At 33.7% G+C, this 17,657-nt stretch overlaps 2 protein-coding genes across 4 annotated transcripts in view; both read left to right on the top strand.

Moving 5' to 3' along the window:
• Nucleotides 1-5,869: 5,869 nt before the first annotated feature.
• LOC141555876 (olfactory receptor 11H6-like) overlaps nt 5,870-17,657 on the top strand; it is a 136,670-nt gene continuing 124,882 nt past the window's right edge. For all 3 annotated transcript variants that reach the window (XM_074289161.1, XM_074289163.1, XM_074289162.1), the window contains exon 1: nt 5,870-6,173. The gene's annotated coding sequence lies outside the window, so the exon portion shown is untranslated. The remainder of the gene's footprint in view (nt 6,174-17,657) is intronic.
• Nucleotides 13,547-14,533, top strand: LOC141552767 (olfactory receptor 11G2-like). The gene has a single exon (XM_074284766.1). It carries the CDS (start codon nt 13,547-13,549, stop codon nt 14,531-14,533), a length of 987 nt encoding a protein of 328 aa, XP_074140867.1.

The following is a 17,657-nucleotide window of genomic DNA, read 5'->3' as shown; positions in this document are numbered from 1 at the left end:
TAATATTTATTTAAAATTATCACAAACATTATCTGTAATAAGGATAACCCAGAAACCTCCCCAGTGATGTTTGAATGAAACAAGGATGCCCATTATCACCACAATTATTCAATATTAGAAATGTTCATTTTAGAGATAAGAGAAGGAAAAGAAATTGAAGAAATTAAAGTAGGCAAGAAGGAAGCAAAACATTCATTTTTTTTTCAGATGGTATGATAGTATACTTAAAGAATCCTAGAGAATCAACTAAAAATAGTTGAAATAATTTTGGAAGAAGTCAGTATTTGACAAAAACTTCTGGGAAAGTAACTATAGACCAACATTTCAATCATATGCTAAGAGAAGGTTAAAATGAGTGCATGTTTTAGACATAAAGGATGACTCCATAAGCAAATTAAGAGAGCATAGAATAGTTTACCTTTCAGAATTTGTGGAAAATATAAGAATCTATGTAAAATGAAAGAATCTAATCACTTAAGAGATAAAAATATTATAAAATATATAATGAATGGCTTTAATAATATTGAAATAAAAGTTTTCTTTTTTTTCTTTTTCTTCAGTTTTATTTTTTTAATTTATTAATTTTATAATTATAATTTTTTGACAGTACATATGCCTGGGTAATTTTTTTTACAACATTATCCCTTGTATTTATTTTTCCAAATTTTCCCCTCCCTCCCTCTATTCCCTCACCTAGATGACAGGAAATCCCAAATATAATAAATGTGTTATAGTATATCCTAGATACAATATATGTGTATAAAACCAAATTTCTTGTTTGCACAGTAAGAAATAGATTCTGAAGGTATAAGTAACCTGGGTAGACAGACAATAGTGCAAACATTTTACACTCCTTTCCCAGTGTTCCTTCTCTGGGTGTAGCTGTTTCTGTCCATCGTTGATCAACTGGAACTGAATTGGATCTTCTCTATGTTGAAGATATCCACTTCAATTGGAATATATCTTCATACAATATCATTGTTGAAGTGTATAGTGATCTCCTGGTTCTGCTCATTTCACTCAGCATCAGATCATGTCTCTCCAAGCCTCTCTGTATTCATCCTGCTGGTCATTTCTTACAGAACAATAATATTCCATAACATTCATATACTATAATTTACCCAACCATTCTCCAATTGATGGGCATCCATTCATTTTCAAGTTTCTAGCCACTACAAAAAGAGCTGTCACAAACATTTTGGCACAAACAGGTCCCTTTCCCTTCTTTAGTAGTTCCTTGGGGTATAAGCTCCTCCAACATTTATCATTATTTGTTCCTGTCATCTTAGCCAATCTGACAGGTGTGTAGTGGTATCTCAGAGTTGTCTTAATTTGCATTTTTCTGATCAGTAGTGATTTGGAAAACTCTTTCATATGAGTGGATATAATTTCAATTTCATCATCTGAGAATTGTCTGTTCACATTCTTTAACCATTTATCAATTGGAGAATGGTTTGATTTCTTGTAAACTAGAGTCAGTTGAGACCTTTATCAGAACCTTTAACTGTAAAAATATTCTCCCAATTTGTTACTTCCCTTCTAATCTTGTTTTCATTAGTATCGTTTGTATAGAAACTTTTTAGTTTGATGTAATCAAAATCTTCTATTTTGTGATCAATAATGATCTCTAGTTTTCCTTTGGACATAAATTCCTTCCTTCTCCACAAGTCTGAGAGGTAGACTATTCTCTATTCCTCTAATCTGTTAATGATCTCATTCGTTATGCCTAAATCATGGACCCATTTTGATCTTATCTTGATATATGGTGTTAAGTGTGGGTCCATATCTAATTTCTGCCATACTAATTTCCAGTTTTCCCAACAGTTTTTTTTCCAAATAATGAATTCTTATCCCGAAAGTTGGTATCTTTGGGTTTGTTAAAACACTAGATTGCCATAGTTGTACCCTATTTTCTCCTGTGTACCTAATCTGTTCCACTGATCAACTAATCTATTTCTTAGCCAATATCAAATGGTTTTGGTGACTGCTGCTTTATAATTTAGCTTTAGATCAGGTACAGATAGAGCACCTTCATCTGACTTTTTTTTTCATTAATTCCCTTGAAATTCTCAATTTTTTGTTCTTCATATGAATTTTGTTGTTATTTTTTCTAGGTTACTAAAATAGTTTTTGGGAGTCTGGATAGCACTAAATAGTTTGGGGAGTATTGTCATCTTTATTATATTTATTATATTCACTCAGCCTATCCAAGAGCACTGAATGTCTTTCCAGTTATTTAAATCTGACTTTATTTTTGTGGCAAGTGTTTTGTATTTTGCTCATATAATTCCTGACTTTCCTTTGGTAGATGGATTCCCAAATATTTTATACTCTCAACAGTTGTTTTGAATGGAATTTCTCTTTGTATCTCTTGCTGTTGCATTTTGTTGGTGATGTATAAAAATGCTGAGGATTTATGTGGATTTATTTTGTATCCAGCAACTTTGCTAAAGTTGTGAATTATTTCTAATAACTTTTTATTAGAATCTCTGGGGTTCTCTAAGTATACCATCATATCATCTGCAAAGAGTGATAGTTTGATTTCCTCATTTCCTACTCTTATTCCTTTAATCTCTTTCTCCACTCTCATTGCCGAGGCTAGCATTTCTAATACAATATTGAATAGTAATGGTGATAGTGGGCAGCCTTGTTTCACTCCTGATCTTACTGGGAAAGGTTCCAGATTATCTCCATTACATATTATGCTTACTGATGGTCTTAAAAATATGCTCCTGACTATTTTAAGGAATAGTCCATTTATTCCTATACTCTCAAGTATTTTTAGTAGGAATGGATATTGTATTTTATCAAATGCTTTCTCTGCATCTATTAAGATGATCATATAGTTTTTATTAGTTTAATTATTAATATGGTCAATTATACTAATAGTTTTCCTAATATTAAACCAGCCCTGCATTCCTGGTATAAATCCTACTTGATTATAGTGTATTATCCTGGGGATGATTTTCTGAAGTCTTTTTGCTAATATCTTATTTAAGATTTTAGTCTCAATGTTCATTAAGGAGATTAGTCTATAGTTTTCTTTCTCAGTTTTCAACCTACCTGGTTTAGATATCAGTACCATGTCTGTGTCATAAAAGGAGTTTGGTAGGACTCCTTCATCCCCTATTTTTTCAAATAGTTTATATAACATTGAGGCTAATTGTTCTTTACATATTTGGTAGAATTCACATGTAAATCCATCTGGTCCTAGGGATTTTTTCTTGGAGAGTTGATTAATAGCTTGTTCTATTTCTTTTTCTAAATTGGGACTATTTAAGCAGTTTACTTCCTCCTCTGTTAATCTAGGAAGCCTATATTTTTGGAGGTAGTCATCCATTTCACTTAAGTTATCAAATTTATTGGCATAAAGTTGGGCAAAGTAATTCCTTATTATTGCTCTAATTTCCTCTTCATTGGTGGAAAGATCCCCCTTTTCATTTGTAAGACTAACAATTTGATTTTCCTCTTTCCTTTTTCTGATCAGGTTTACCAAAGGTTAATCTATTTTATTGGCTTTTTCATAAAGCCAACTCTTAGTTTTATTTATTAACTCAATAGTTTTTTGTTTTTTTTTTTTTACTTTCAATATTACTGATTTATCCTTTTAATTTTAGAATTTCAAGTTTAGTGTTTGATTGGGGGTTTTTAATTTGGTCTTTTTCTAGCTTTTTGAGTTGCAGGCCCAATTCATTGATCTTCTCTTTCTCTATTTTATTCAAGTAAGCCTCTAAAGATATAAAATTTCCCCTTATTACCGCTTTAGCTGCATCCCACAAATTTTGGTATGATGTCTCATCATTGTCATTATCTTGGGTGAAATTATCAATTGTTTCTACAATTTGCTATTTTACCCAATCATTCTTTAAGATGAGATTATTTAGTTTCCAATTACTTTTTTGGTCTATTTACCCCTAACTTCTTGTTGAATGTAGTTTTTATTGCAAAAAAAGTTTTCACAAACAAAACCAATGCAGACAAGTTTAGAAGGAAAGCAAAAAGCTGAGGGAAATTTTAACAGCAAGTTCCTGCAACAAAGATCTTGTTTCTCAGATATAGAGAGAATTGAGTCAAATTTACATGAATACTGATCATTCTCTGATAGATAAATGGCCAAAAAATATAAACAAGCAGTTTTCATATGAAATCACTTTCCATAGTAATGTGAAAAAAATGCTTTGAATTATTATTCATTAAAGAAATTTAATTAAAACAATTCTGAGGTCCCACTTCACACTTATCATATTAGTTAATATAATAGAAAAGGAAAATGATAAATGTTGAAGGGAAAGTGGTAAAAATGGGATTCAAATGCATTGTTTGTGGAAGAATGAATTGATCCAACCATTCTGGAGAACAATTTGGAGCTATATCCAAAGATCTATGTAATCATGCAAACCCTTATCCCAGCAATAACACTACTAGATCTATGTTCAAAAAGGATTTTTAAAACAGGAAAAGGACATATTTGTTGAGAAATACAGCAACTATTTTTTGTGGTGGGTAAGCATTGAAAATTGAGGGCATCCCCATCAATTGAGGAATTGCTGAACAAGTTATAGCACATGAATATAAGATAATTTCAAAAGACTCAAGATGAAAAATGCTATCCACTTCCAGAGAAAGAACTCATGGGGTTTAAATGCAGATTTAAACATGCTGTTTTTTGCTTTCTTTATTTTGTAAGGTTTATTTTTGTCCTGTGGTTTATTTTATAATATGTCTCATATGGAACTATGTTTTTAATGATTGCACATAGTTAACATATATCAAATTGTTTGCCATCTCATGAAAGGGGAAGAGAAAAGGGAATGAAAGAATTTGCAACTTATTTTTTAAATGAATGCTAAAATTGTTTATATATAATTTTAAAATATATAATTAAAAATAAAAAAATATTATGTGTAGAACAATGTACTAAGTCTCGAAATTATCAAATAAATAGTTGGAAATGGGAAGGAAACTGGCTTATGAATATCTTCCATTGCTTTCAAATAAGAATACAGCACTTAAAGTATCACAGATCAGGAATGGGAAATTATATGTATGCATACATATATGTACAGGTGAATATGTATGTGTTCATTATGCAGTATGTGTATATGTATATCTACATCATAAAGATAAAAAATACATGATTTTTTCAACAGATTTGAAGAAATGTACTTCCAGTACTTTGCTTTTTAAAAAACTTGTTTTTTTATTTCAATTTTAACTTTGCCTAATATGTGTCATCACAAACTTTACATGAATAAAACAACATTTAATTTTTAAAATTGGCCAAAATTTCCATTATTGTAGTGTCCAACTAGCTTTCTGGAGGATCTCTGGGCAGGCCTTGGTCTTGGGTGGAGAAGTGATGAAAGTAGAAGAGCTACCATGAAGATGATCAAGGATCAAGTCTGGAGTCTGGAGTCTCCTCTGTGTCTGTCTGTGTCTGAGTCTCTGAGTCTGAGCTTGAGCTCCAGCACACACTCTCATCTTCAGTCCTCTCAGTCCTTAAATACCTTAGTATGATTACATCACTACAGCACACTGAGCATGTGCCAACTGTAGAACTATTACATCACTATATCACATTAAGTATATGCCAACTAGAGTGATTACATCATTACATCACAATAAGTATATGTGAACTAGAGATCCATTGTTGTTATGGGCCAGAACTCTGAAACAAGGATTCTTACAAGATGTTAAGTCAGTGGAATTGATGATACAGTGGTTATCTAGTCTAGCATGGTGATTAATAGTTCTCTAGTTCAGCATGATTGATTTAATCTTACAACAAATAATGGTTTCCTAGTGATATAATGATTGGTTTATACTCTGTGTAGAGCATATAAGCTGGGAGTGTCGGCCAGATTCATTCAGAGCCAGGGAAGACAAGCAGACTGGAAGCTGAAGCACAAGCCCTTGGACTCAGATTCATTCATCCTATCTCACACCCTGTTATGGAAGGCCTGTCCTGCATGAAACCAAAACTCCAGAAGGCCTTTAAGAAAGCTAACTGGGCCCCAGGAAAGGAGACAAGCCTTTGAAAGAGATAATAAAGGATTTTGACTTTAACCCCTAGCTACTCTTGTGGTGATTATTCTACTCCAAGACCTCCAGAAAACTGAACTAAGAACATTGTACACATTATCTCATCAATCACACTGAGTGAACACCCTGATGTAAGTATCCTTACTTTTCTCAGAGTTACCATTATCTGTAGTCCTCTACACAATGTAGTCTTGATTACCTAAGACATTAAAGTATTTTCAACATTTTCTATGAGTAAAGAATTTTTAAAGTACTATTCTTTCACTTAGTTTTTCTTAAGTCTCTTCTCCTATTCTATAAGCTCTCCAAGTAACTTCATACTCATAATGGATTGGTTTTTTTCTGAGTTTTCTTGGGTCCACATCTAGGGACATGCCCAAAATATGGTCTGACCACATTATTCATCTAATGAAAAACCTTCAGTAGCTGCCTGTTTTCGTATGAAACATACACACACACACACTCCTCTCAGTTTGGCATTTAAAACCAGATTTATTTCATATAACTAACCTGAATGATTCTTGCTTTCCTATATTCCTTGAGAAAAGAGTAAAAGAGAAATGAGTTACAGAGAAATAGAGAAAAAAATAAATGAATTTCTCTACTTCACTTTTCCCCTTTTTTCTGTCAGTTAATTTTTGTTTTTACTTTTATTCCTTTTTTACATTTTTCTTTAAATCTGTTTAGAGAAACAAAAGATAAATGAAAATATTCCTTTTATTTGTATGCTTCTTTGTTACTCTATTTCTTTTACTTTTTTTCTATTTCTCTTTTACTTTTTAACCTTTTATTTTTATCACCTCTTTCATTATTGATTTCTTTTTCTCTTTTCCCCCCTTTTGATTCTAAAGAGAAAGACTACATTGAGAGAGGTTTTTTCACTCTCATTGTTACTCTATTTCTCCAAGAATTTCCTTTTTTCAGCCCCCTTTTCCCTTTTATTCTTTCTTTTTTGATTTTTATGAAAAAAGACAAAAAAAATTCTATTCCTCCCTTTCCTTATCTCCTTCCTTTTTTTCTTCTTTCCCTTAGTTTCCTTTCCTATAAAATCAAGGAAATTTACTAGATGATTAATAAGGTCTTTTTCTTCTCTACTATGATATTTTAAACTTTTTAGGTACTAGGAAAAGAGCATTGAGTGGGCTACAATTTCTCTTTCAATTCTCTTCTTAAAATCATTTATATGTTTTCTCTACAGTCATTATATTATAATCTCTATCAGTTCAATTGCATAAATTTCAGTAAGATTTTTAGAAATACATATTTATATGAAACATATATAGGCATACATATATACACAAATATTTGTATGTGCATGTGTTCGTATGTATTTACATACATATATATATATATATATATATAAAATCTTGTTGTTACAGAGAGAGGTATTATAAGGAGATAAAAATTAAAGGGGGCAAAAATATAAACAACATTGAATACTAATAACTACTATTTATATAGTACTTCAAGATTGACCCAGCACTTTGTCATGCCCTACTCTGATTAAGTTAACTTTACCTGTTACTGTCTTTTGAAATACAATTAATTATTTAGTAATTCATAAATCTTGCTTTTACCAATATTTCTCTAATCTCTTATGCTGGAAAAAAAAAAGCCTGAAGATTTTTTACCCCTAATATAGGAAGAAGCTAATGGAAAATAGAATATAAAGAGGGAAGTTCGAAAAGAAAGGAAGTAAGAAATAAAGATAGAAACAGATGAATGTAGAAAAGGAAAAAGAAAATAAATTTTAAAAAGAGATCAGATCATAGATGGGATTTGAGATAGAGACCTAGTTAATGATGACATAAACATTGTTAATAATAAACAAAAGGAACTTAGTTGTAGGTGTAAGATTAGTTATTCAGTCATTAACACTAATTAAATTTTTCTACATTAGGTAGTGATTTGCAGAACTTAAAGATGATTTGTTTGGGGGGGGTCACTATCATTCCATGATTCAGAAGAAACTTGTAGTATATATTTTATTTCTCATATCTAAAATCAGAGAATATAAGAATAGGTAAAGTGAAGAAAACAAAAAGGCAAAAATCTGACCAGGCTACCTATTGCTGACCCCAAGAAAATGCACAATTAAAATGATAAATAAAGCAAAAGATCATTGGTCAATGTACATTCACCATTCCACCTCAAGATATCTAGAGTTAGATTGACATAGCTTTGTACCAAGATTGAGTGCAGTAAATGTTTTGAGATATTATACTTAAATTTGGCAAAATATAATACTTGGATCAAAGTTGGAATCCCTCAGGGTAAACAGAGTAATAACAACCTCATAAGGGATAAAGAGAGGGCACAAATTTCTATTTTCATCACTGAAGGAAAAAAAATCCTCCCTGAACATCACATCTCTAATATTGCTTTCAGTTTTTCCCAAGTGCTCCCAGGATGGAAACCCCAGAGACATAGTCTTGTAGACCATAGGTAATAACTAACAGAAGAACATATTTGTCTGACATGCTTCTCTTTGTGAATCACAGCTTGAACTTATCCTTTCTTCCCAGAAGATCAGACAAGGACAAGTAATAGTTTCTATTCAAAGAATATGAATTTGGTGAGGGAACTTTTTCTGCCTGCTTTCAATTAAAAGAGAATATCAATTACAGTGTTTTTAATTCATTATTGTAATCTATAATTTCCATATTCTTTGTGACTAGGTTTTCACTAGCCAGTTAAAATTCCTATAAATATATATCCTAAGAATCCAGGGAAAAAAATAAATCAAAATGCTGCTATAGAAAACAACATCCTATATTCATTCAAATTCAAATTCATAGCGTTTCCTTTTTTGTTACTTTCAGGGTAAAGAATGAGACAGGGGAAGGACACTATTTTGGACTAGCAAAAGATGAGAATCAATGCAGATCCTCTCAGAAAGCTGATGTCTTTTTTTCTTCAAAACTTTGATTACGATCTTCTAAAATTCACTTCAAATCCTGGACCAGGTTTTATAAAATGAAATAGAATTGTTGCCTAAAAGAGAAAGAGAATTATTTCTAGAATTCTCATGGTGATCTTGTTCCCTTCTTCAGAAGTCAATGCAGATGCATGAACCATCTATAGAAGCTTTGACTGGGATTCAGAGAAAATTATAATCAGTATGGTAAGCTGAGGGAATTAACTTTGGGGCATAAAGGATCATTTTAATCTTCTTATTGAGACTAGTGCATGAATTTAAACTATGAGTAATTATTTTCATTTACGCAGAACTTTATATGAACTAGCTAATTTGATCCTCTCAGCAACCATTCTGAAATAATTTGTAAAGGAAAGATTACTGTCCCCATTTCATAGAAAAGATAACTGAGTCTTGGAGTATTGACTTCCCCTTTTCCTATGTCCAACCCTACTTTCTTGGGCTCTTTCCTCATTGCTGCTGCCACCTTTTGACACTAACATCTACTTCTGGATTCCAATAGCACCCATCTATCATTATCTCTATCATTTGTTGTCATTACTGTCACTGCCTCCCAATGTCTACTCTCTTCCTCAAGAAAGTATTACAGTCCTTTTAGGATGAAACAGCACAGGTTATCTATGAACTCTGATATATTTCTAGCCCTTTCAGTAATGCCCAGATTCCAAATCATTGTTCAGTCATTCCTAGTCATGTCTGACTCTTTATAATTTCATTTAGGATTTTCTTGGCAAAGATGCTGGAGTGGTTTGCCATTTCCTTCTCCCACTCATTTTACAGATAAGGAAACTGGGGCAAACAGAATGAAGTGACTTACTCAAAGTCATCCAGCTAGTAAGAGTCTGAGTCCAGATTTGAACTGGGGAAATTGTGTCTAACTGACCAGATCTGGCCCTCATCAACTACGCCAAGTAGATGCCCTTTGTTTGTTTGTTTGTTTGTTTGTTTGTTTGTTTGTTTGTTTTCCTTAGGACTCACAGCTGTTCCTTAAATGCAGAAGAGTTTCTTAGACTTCTGTGAAGACATTTCACTCATCCTTCTCACCCAAAGGTCCCTGGTTCTGATTCCTAAGGTAGAGTAATTTGATTCCATTAATCTTTTGCCTGCCTCAAGATTCAAGCAGTGTGATCCCCATGGCATAAGCATGTGTTGATTCTTTTAGGGACTAAGGACAAGCCCTCACAAACTTTTCCATTTGCCTTTCTTTGTCTCCCATAACCCCTTCCAGGAACTGGGTAAAATGAATTTCAACAAAGCTTCAAGAAAGCCTTAAAAATCCTAGTGGGTTAAGAATCAAGCTGATGGCTGATTCCTAAATAGACTCCTGTAATTCTCAAATTGAGTGGTGAAAATGGAAAAGCCACAATTCAAACCCCCAGTGGCAAAAATGCATGTTCCCATTATATGGGTCTTACAAGGATGTTCTATGCTGGTTTTGACATCTGATTTGATTCCCTAAGCACAACATCTAGTTCTGGAATCTTCTTACATCTACAGGAACAGAGAGGGGATAAATCACATTAGCAAATTAGCAAGGAATAATCTATCAAGATGCTTTTCACATTCAAAATGTTTGGTTATCATACAATAATCCACAATGTGAAAAGAACCTGTTTAATCCAATCAAATCCAACAATAACTTAATTTCAACTCTTTGTAGACCACTGTTCTCAGCACTGACATGATTAAACTCACAGTCTCAAAGAAACCTGTTAAATCATTTTCCCCTCTAATAATGTTTATCTGCCTATTATCCAGACATCTACATCATAGAATATTAGAAAGGGTACTAGATCCAGAGAAAGGAGACATGAGTTCTAATCCTGTCTCTGCAAATCATAATCTATGTGACTTTTGACAAGTCATTTTACCTCTTATAACCTTAATTTTCATGAGACACAGAACATGAAAGCTTGGGCTCCTATGGTAAGAACAGCAGGATAATCACAATGTACCAAAAACAAATTTTTATGGAATGAGGATGTCTGTGGTGGAGTCTAGAGGGGAATGTTTCCAGCATCATTGGCTGCAAAAAATCTATTTATGGTAGGTCTTTTTATTTAGATCATCCTTGGATATGCAACCTAGAAAGTCACATATGTCACCAGGCAATTATTCCAGATAAAGGGGTGTCACTTGTGCCCTAGGCTCAAGCTTTTATCACTTCCTTACTGAGTAGATATTGATAGTTCTTTTGACAATTTACAAACAGCAATTACCACTATATATGAAACTGAGTAATATCCTTTTTATTCATGATGTCTTATGTAAAATTTGCAAATTTTTGTCTGAGATATGAGAGATTCAGTTGGGCTTTTAGGCAGGTAGTTTTGTAGCATGGCTTCCGATCTAAATTCTGCCAGGTGTCTCCAACAAGATGTAGTCAGCATCTATCTTCCATCCCAAATTAGCTAGGATTTAAAAGTTTATTCTAGGGACACTCAATTGGACAGTGAGGTTCTCTTCTCAGATAAGTACACCAGCAGTCCCATATCCTAGCTCTAATCCTGCTGGGAATTCTTAGAACAAAACCCTGCAAAGACTGAATAGAAGCTTCTCAGTGGTCAAGGATATCCTAAGAGGGCTTCTGCAAAGATGCTTCTACTTCTCTTTATTTTTTCATCCAGAAATATTTCCTATGAAACTAGGAACATCAAACTTTCACTCCTGTCCTTTCATATGCTAGTGACACTTCAGCCTCGGTATAATCTCAGACAGTCCTAAAAAGTGGTCCGAAGATGATCTCACCAGAGTACCTTTTTCTTAAAAGTTACATTTTTATCCTTTTCATTCCCAGCACTACTCCCATTGCTCAACTTTTCCTATGACCCCATGGCATTATCTGCTATTTCTAAATGTTTGTACTATTTTTCTCATAAACCTCAATATCTCCCTAAAATTATCTGTTCCCACCTCTCCTGACTGAGGCAGCTAAAAGGCATAGTATGTGGAGTGCTGAGCATGGAGTCAGAAAAATTCACCTTCTTAAATTAAAATCTGGCATCAGACATTAGCTGGGTGACCCTGGGCAAGTCAATGAATCCTGTTTGCCTCAGTTTTCTCATCTGTAACATAAGCTAAAGAAGGAAATGGTAAATCACATCAGCATTTATGCCAAGAAAATCCCAAGTGGGGTCAAGAAGAGTTGGAAACAACTGAAATAACTGAACAACAAAAAACCTCCTACTTGGGGCAAATATTCATTCCAGTGGCAAATATAGACCACATACTTCTTTACAATATGCTCTACCCAACTTTCATTTTCCAATCACTAATTCCTCTACTTTGGGTCCTGTAACTAACCAATGATCGTCTATTCTTAGCCTCTACTTGATGTGGCAGAAAGAAATAAACGGGTGCCAGATACCTTTCTGCTTTCAATTCTTCCTGGTTTCTATTTCCCAATCCTTACTCTGCCCTGACTCAACTATTGCCTAGCAGAGTTGCATATTCCTTTAGTTCAGACTATGCAAGGATCTCCCTGCCGTATTGTAAAGGGATTACATATTTACCCACAAATAGACAAACACTATGGCCAAATAGTCTTTTGTATATCACCTTCCTTTTAATGTATAAGAATTTTTCTTTCTCCTTTTTCCTTTTTCTCTTCTGAAAAGCAGAATAGCCAAGGCCTGCAGACATTAAGATTCTGTCAGTATTATAATTTTTGTAACTCAAGGAGGGTTTCAATCATAGCACCAAAAACCACAGCATGAAGAAAGAAAGCCCTTTTATTGAATGAGGAATAATAAGCTTACTTTTAACACATCATAGGAGACTTCGAGAGAGGTCCTGCCAAACTGGAGCTGGTAGGGAAATCCCATTATCATCACCTAGCTCTATATGAAAGAGATTTCAAAGTACTTAACTGAAATGATGTTGGATTTAGAGAGCTTCTGAGCATGCAACCTAGGGAGAATGTTTGTTTCTAGATAAATGTTGTAGTCAGCATAAGTTTGTTCAAAGGATCTAGTGATAGACCTGGATTTAGGAAAACCTGAGTTCAAATTTTGCTTTACTTTTACTTAATTACTTAATTTACATTGTGACTTTGAACAAATTACTTAACTTCAGTTTTCTAATTTGGAAACAGCATCGACCTCACTGAACTATTGTTAGTATCAAATGAATTGTAAGTAAGCAAACCCCATATAAATGCTATTTATTATTATTACAACCCTTTTTTCACTATTTGAATGGAAAGGTGTCAATACTTCTCTTGATTGGATGAAAATTAAAACAGATGGAGAATGTGTGTTCTATTTTCTTATAAAGAATTTAGAAAATTCCCTAAGTACTACAAGAAATAAGACTAGATAGTCTCAGTGGTTTCTTCCAGTACTAAATTCTATGATTTCAGTGAATGAGAATCCTCAAAGAATAATTCTCTTACTTTTGTTCACAGTAGTATAAGAACCATTTTGCTTCCTAATTCAAAGTAGATCCTATGCTAACTGCCCTCAAAGCTCATAAAACTATTATTTTTTATCCAGTTCTATTCTTTCCCACTGAAAATTACACTAGATGTCTCTAACTTAATGTTTAGGAGGCATCAAATGTAAGGTGATGGGGAAGCTAATCATTCTTGTCATCTTCACAGGACAGGAGGAAATGCCTTCAGATACCAGTAACACTTCCCGCACAGTAACTGAATTCATCCTTCTGGGTTTTCCCAGCCGCTGGGAAATTCAGGTGCTACTTTTTTGTCTATTCTCTGTGACTTACATTCTGACTATACTTGGAAACATGGCCATTGTCTGTGCTGTATACTGGGACCTCCGGCTCCATACTCCCATGTACCTGCTGCTGGCCAACTTTTCTTTCCTAGAGATCTGTTATGTCAACTCTGATGTACCCAACATGCTGGCCAATTTCTTATCTAAAACTAAAGCTGTTCCCTTTACTAGATGCCTTCTTCAGTTATATTTCTTCTTCTCCCTGGGTACCACAGAGTGCTTATTTCTTTCCATCATGGCATATGATCGTTTCCTAGCTATTTGTCGCCCATTGTACTACCCCACCATCATGACCACTAAATTCTGTAGTAACCTAATCATCTTTTGTTGGGTATATGGTTTCCTCTGGTTCTTGGCCCCAGTAGTCCTTGTTACTCAGTTATCATTCTGTGGTCCAAATGTTATTGATGATTTCTTATGTGACTTGGGTCCATTGCTGGCCCTGGCTTCTGCTTGTGTCCCTATCCCAGGGACTGTTCTAATATGTGGTACAATGAGCTCCCTCCTTATCTTTGCCACCTTCTTCTACATCATTGGATCCTACACAGTAGTGCTGAGGGCTGTGCTACAAGTACCCTCAGTCTCAGGTCGGCGGAAGGCTTTCTCCACCTGCTCTTCACATCTAGCTGTGGTTCTTCTATTCTATGGATCTGTCATGATGACATATGTGAGTCCAGGCTCAGGACAAGCAGAGGGAATGCAGAAATTCACTACATTGTTCTACTCTGTGATGACCCCTCTTTTCAATCCCCTTATTTATAGCCTCCGGAATAAGGAAATGAAGGAAGCCTTGAAAAAAGTTTTAGGTAAAGTTTAAGAACTTCCCATTACAATTAAGAGGCAATCCCAAGGCCATTTTTATTCTTTCATCCAGACCTGTGATTTTATCTCTGTGGGAAGTTCCCTTGTATGAAAATATCCCTTCTCAGATACATATTGGCAACTCATTTATAACGGTTTTAGAGAGTTGTCTGGGAACATTGAGAGCTAAGTGGCTTGCCCATTGTTACATAACTAACATATGCCACAGATAAACTTTGAACTTTGGGGATACTGACTTCAAGGCTAGAGCTATTTAGTAATGATAAGAATAAGAAACCTTTATATAACATTTATTCTTTGTCAAGCACTGTATTAAGCACAATTATTATCTTCTTTGTTCCTCACAACTTTAGAATATAGGTACTTATTGTTACTCTCATAAGAAAATGGAGACAAAGAGAGGTTAAGTGACTTGCCTGGTGTCAAGCAGGTAGAAAATATTTGAGGCTAGATTTGAACTTTAGTCATCAGTACTCTATATACTATGACACCACCTAGTTGTCTCTTTCTTCTGTTCCATGCTATTTCTCAATTCCAAGATAAATTCAAACAGCTTATCTGTAGGTGAAGGGTAAGAGGATCAATGAGCAAATGTGACTCACATAGAAAAAAAGTGTAAACCATATAACTTGAGATTCAATGTATGCATCACTGATAATCTTTTGCCTAGGGGAAGATGATTTCCCTGAGGTACTAACTATATCCATATGTTGTGACAGAATTGAACCAGGTTAGTAGCATCTGGCTCACATGTTCATGTTAGTCCCTCCATATGCATTTTGACATTTCATTTAAATAATGTACACTTGTACATTTCTTCTGGAAGGTCTAAATAAATTATATAATGCTCTATCTCCATTTTTTGTGTGGATATTCATAGTGAAGAAAAAGATCTTATAGAAAAAAGATGGCACCAATAGGAGGAAGGACAAGATCATACTTCAGTTATTTAGCAGTTCAACAGAAACTTTTTTGCATATCCCTATTCCCAAGAAATTACTTTGTATTTGCTTAGCTATATACATGTTGCTTCCTAAAAAAACTCCTTGAGGGGTTAGACTTTTTTATTTCTGACTGTTTCTCTAACAAAGTCTAGCCTCTGCTAGGCTCTTAATCAATGCATGTTGAATGAATACCCAGAACATTCCAGCAGGCAAGCTCATTTAAACCGAATAAAATAAATAAAACAGGTGTGATTTTTCATCTGAAAAGCCAGAAACAGCTTCTAAAATGCAAAAACAAAAATCTCCAAATACTTAAAAGCTGAAAATTAGTCATTAAATCTTCTTATTCATGAATAATAATCATTTTAATCACCTGCAAAAACATTCTTTTAAATATGAGACCTGAAACCTTTAATTGCTTATGTCCTTGACTTCTAACAAACTTACCTAAGTAAACAAGTGAGGAGTCTCTAGGTATTGACAAATTTGTAGCTGACATTGACTTTATAATATAGTCATCATTGACCAGCTTTCTACTGTTCTCTGCACCTGAATCCTCACTGGGTTTGGACTACAAGGTTTCGTCAGAGTTTTACGTAGCATAAGAGAATGCAAATAAAGGCCAAAGGGACACATCACTTTTCTATGAAGAGAATCCACATACTATTTTGTTCTCCATCCTGTCAAAATAATCAGATCTATAGTGACAATGTAAAGGCCTATTGAGAAACCAATCCAGATTCTGGATTTCCTTATTTTTAATATGTTGTCTGAAGGCAGTCTGGGAATAAGAAAAAGATTGTTTTACTTGTAAAAAAACATTAAATCAACCAATTTATCTCATTAGTTGTTGGTCATGCCAAAGTAGCTTAACAATAGCAGAACCATTAGAAACATTCTCTCTACGATTATATATTAGTGATCTTTTAGCTACTCTTTAGGAAGATAGGACAAATCAGCAATATGAAAGAGGACCCACTTTGCATTCAACAAAGCTACTGAAATGGAATTGTCTGGCATAAAGCATATATAATCTCACCAAAAATAAAATAATAATAATAATAATCCCTTTGCTGGTAAGATTATGTTATATAGAAACCAAAAATATTTTAAATTAAAACATAATCCATTATAATTTTAATGACTAAGATTAGCATCCCCAAAAGAAATATAAGAATGTACATCCCTCTTTTCTTTACAATTATATAGAACTATGAATGTGAAAACTGTATATAATGTTGAATTCAATTGACATGTTGGTTAGTTTCACTGAAACACTTCTTTTTTTAACTTTACTTTTTTCTCAATAGTATATTTTTTAAATATACATAGAAATAGTATCCAACATTTATTTTTGTAAGATTTTGTGTTCCAAATTTTCTCCTTTCCTCCCTTACTCTCCCCAAGACAGCAAGCAATCTGATACAGGTTAAATGCATATAATCCTTTTAAACATATTTCCATATTTGTAGTGTTGCACCAGGAAAATCAGACAAAAAGGGAGAAAAATACAAGACAGAAAAAACAAACAAAAAAAGTGAAAATACTATTGTTTTATCCACATTTAGTCTCTATAGTCTTCTCTCTTTGGATGAAATTGCATTTTCCATCCTAAATGTATTAGCATTGTCTTAAATCATTACATTGCTGAGAAGAGCCAAATCCATCACAGCTGATCATCACATAATCTTGCTGTTACTGGGCACAGTGTTTTCTGGATTCTTCTCAGTTCATTCAGCATCAGTTCATGTAAGTCTTTCCAAGTTTCTCTGAAATCAGCTTGTTCATTATTTTTTATAGAACAATAATAGTCAATTACATTCATATAGCATAACTTATTCAGCCATTCCCCAATTTATGGGCATCACTCAATTTCTATTTTCTTGCCACCACAAAAAGAACTGCTACAAACATTTTTGCACATGTGTATCCTTTTCTCTTTTTTATCATCTCTTTAGGCTACAAATCCAGTAGTGACATTATTGAATGGACAGTTTTAAAGCCCTTTGGGCACAGTTCAAAATTGCTTTCCAGAATGGTTGGATCATTTCACAGCTTCTCCAAAAGCACATTAGTGTCCCAGTTTTCCCACATCCTCCCCCACACACACACACACAAATGTTTATCATTATCTTTTCCTATCATCTTAGCTAACATGAGAAGTATGAAATATAA

The sequence above is a fragment of the Sminthopsis crassicaudata genome, chromosome 2 (genome assembly GCF_048593235.1).
Source record: "Sminthopsis crassicaudata isolate SCR6 chromosome 2, ASM4859323v1, whole genome shotgun sequence".
NCBI classification, from domain to species: Eukaryota; Metazoa; Chordata; class Mammalia; order Dasyuromorphia; family Dasyuridae; genus Sminthopsis; species Sminthopsis crassicaudata.
This window is presented reverse-complemented; position numbering and strand designations above follow the sequence as displayed.

Coding starts and splice junctions, on each gene's coding strand:
- LOC141552767 (XM_074284766.1), top strand. CDS start 13,547: ATGGGGAAGCTAATCATTCTTGTCATCTTCACAGGACAGGAGGAAATG.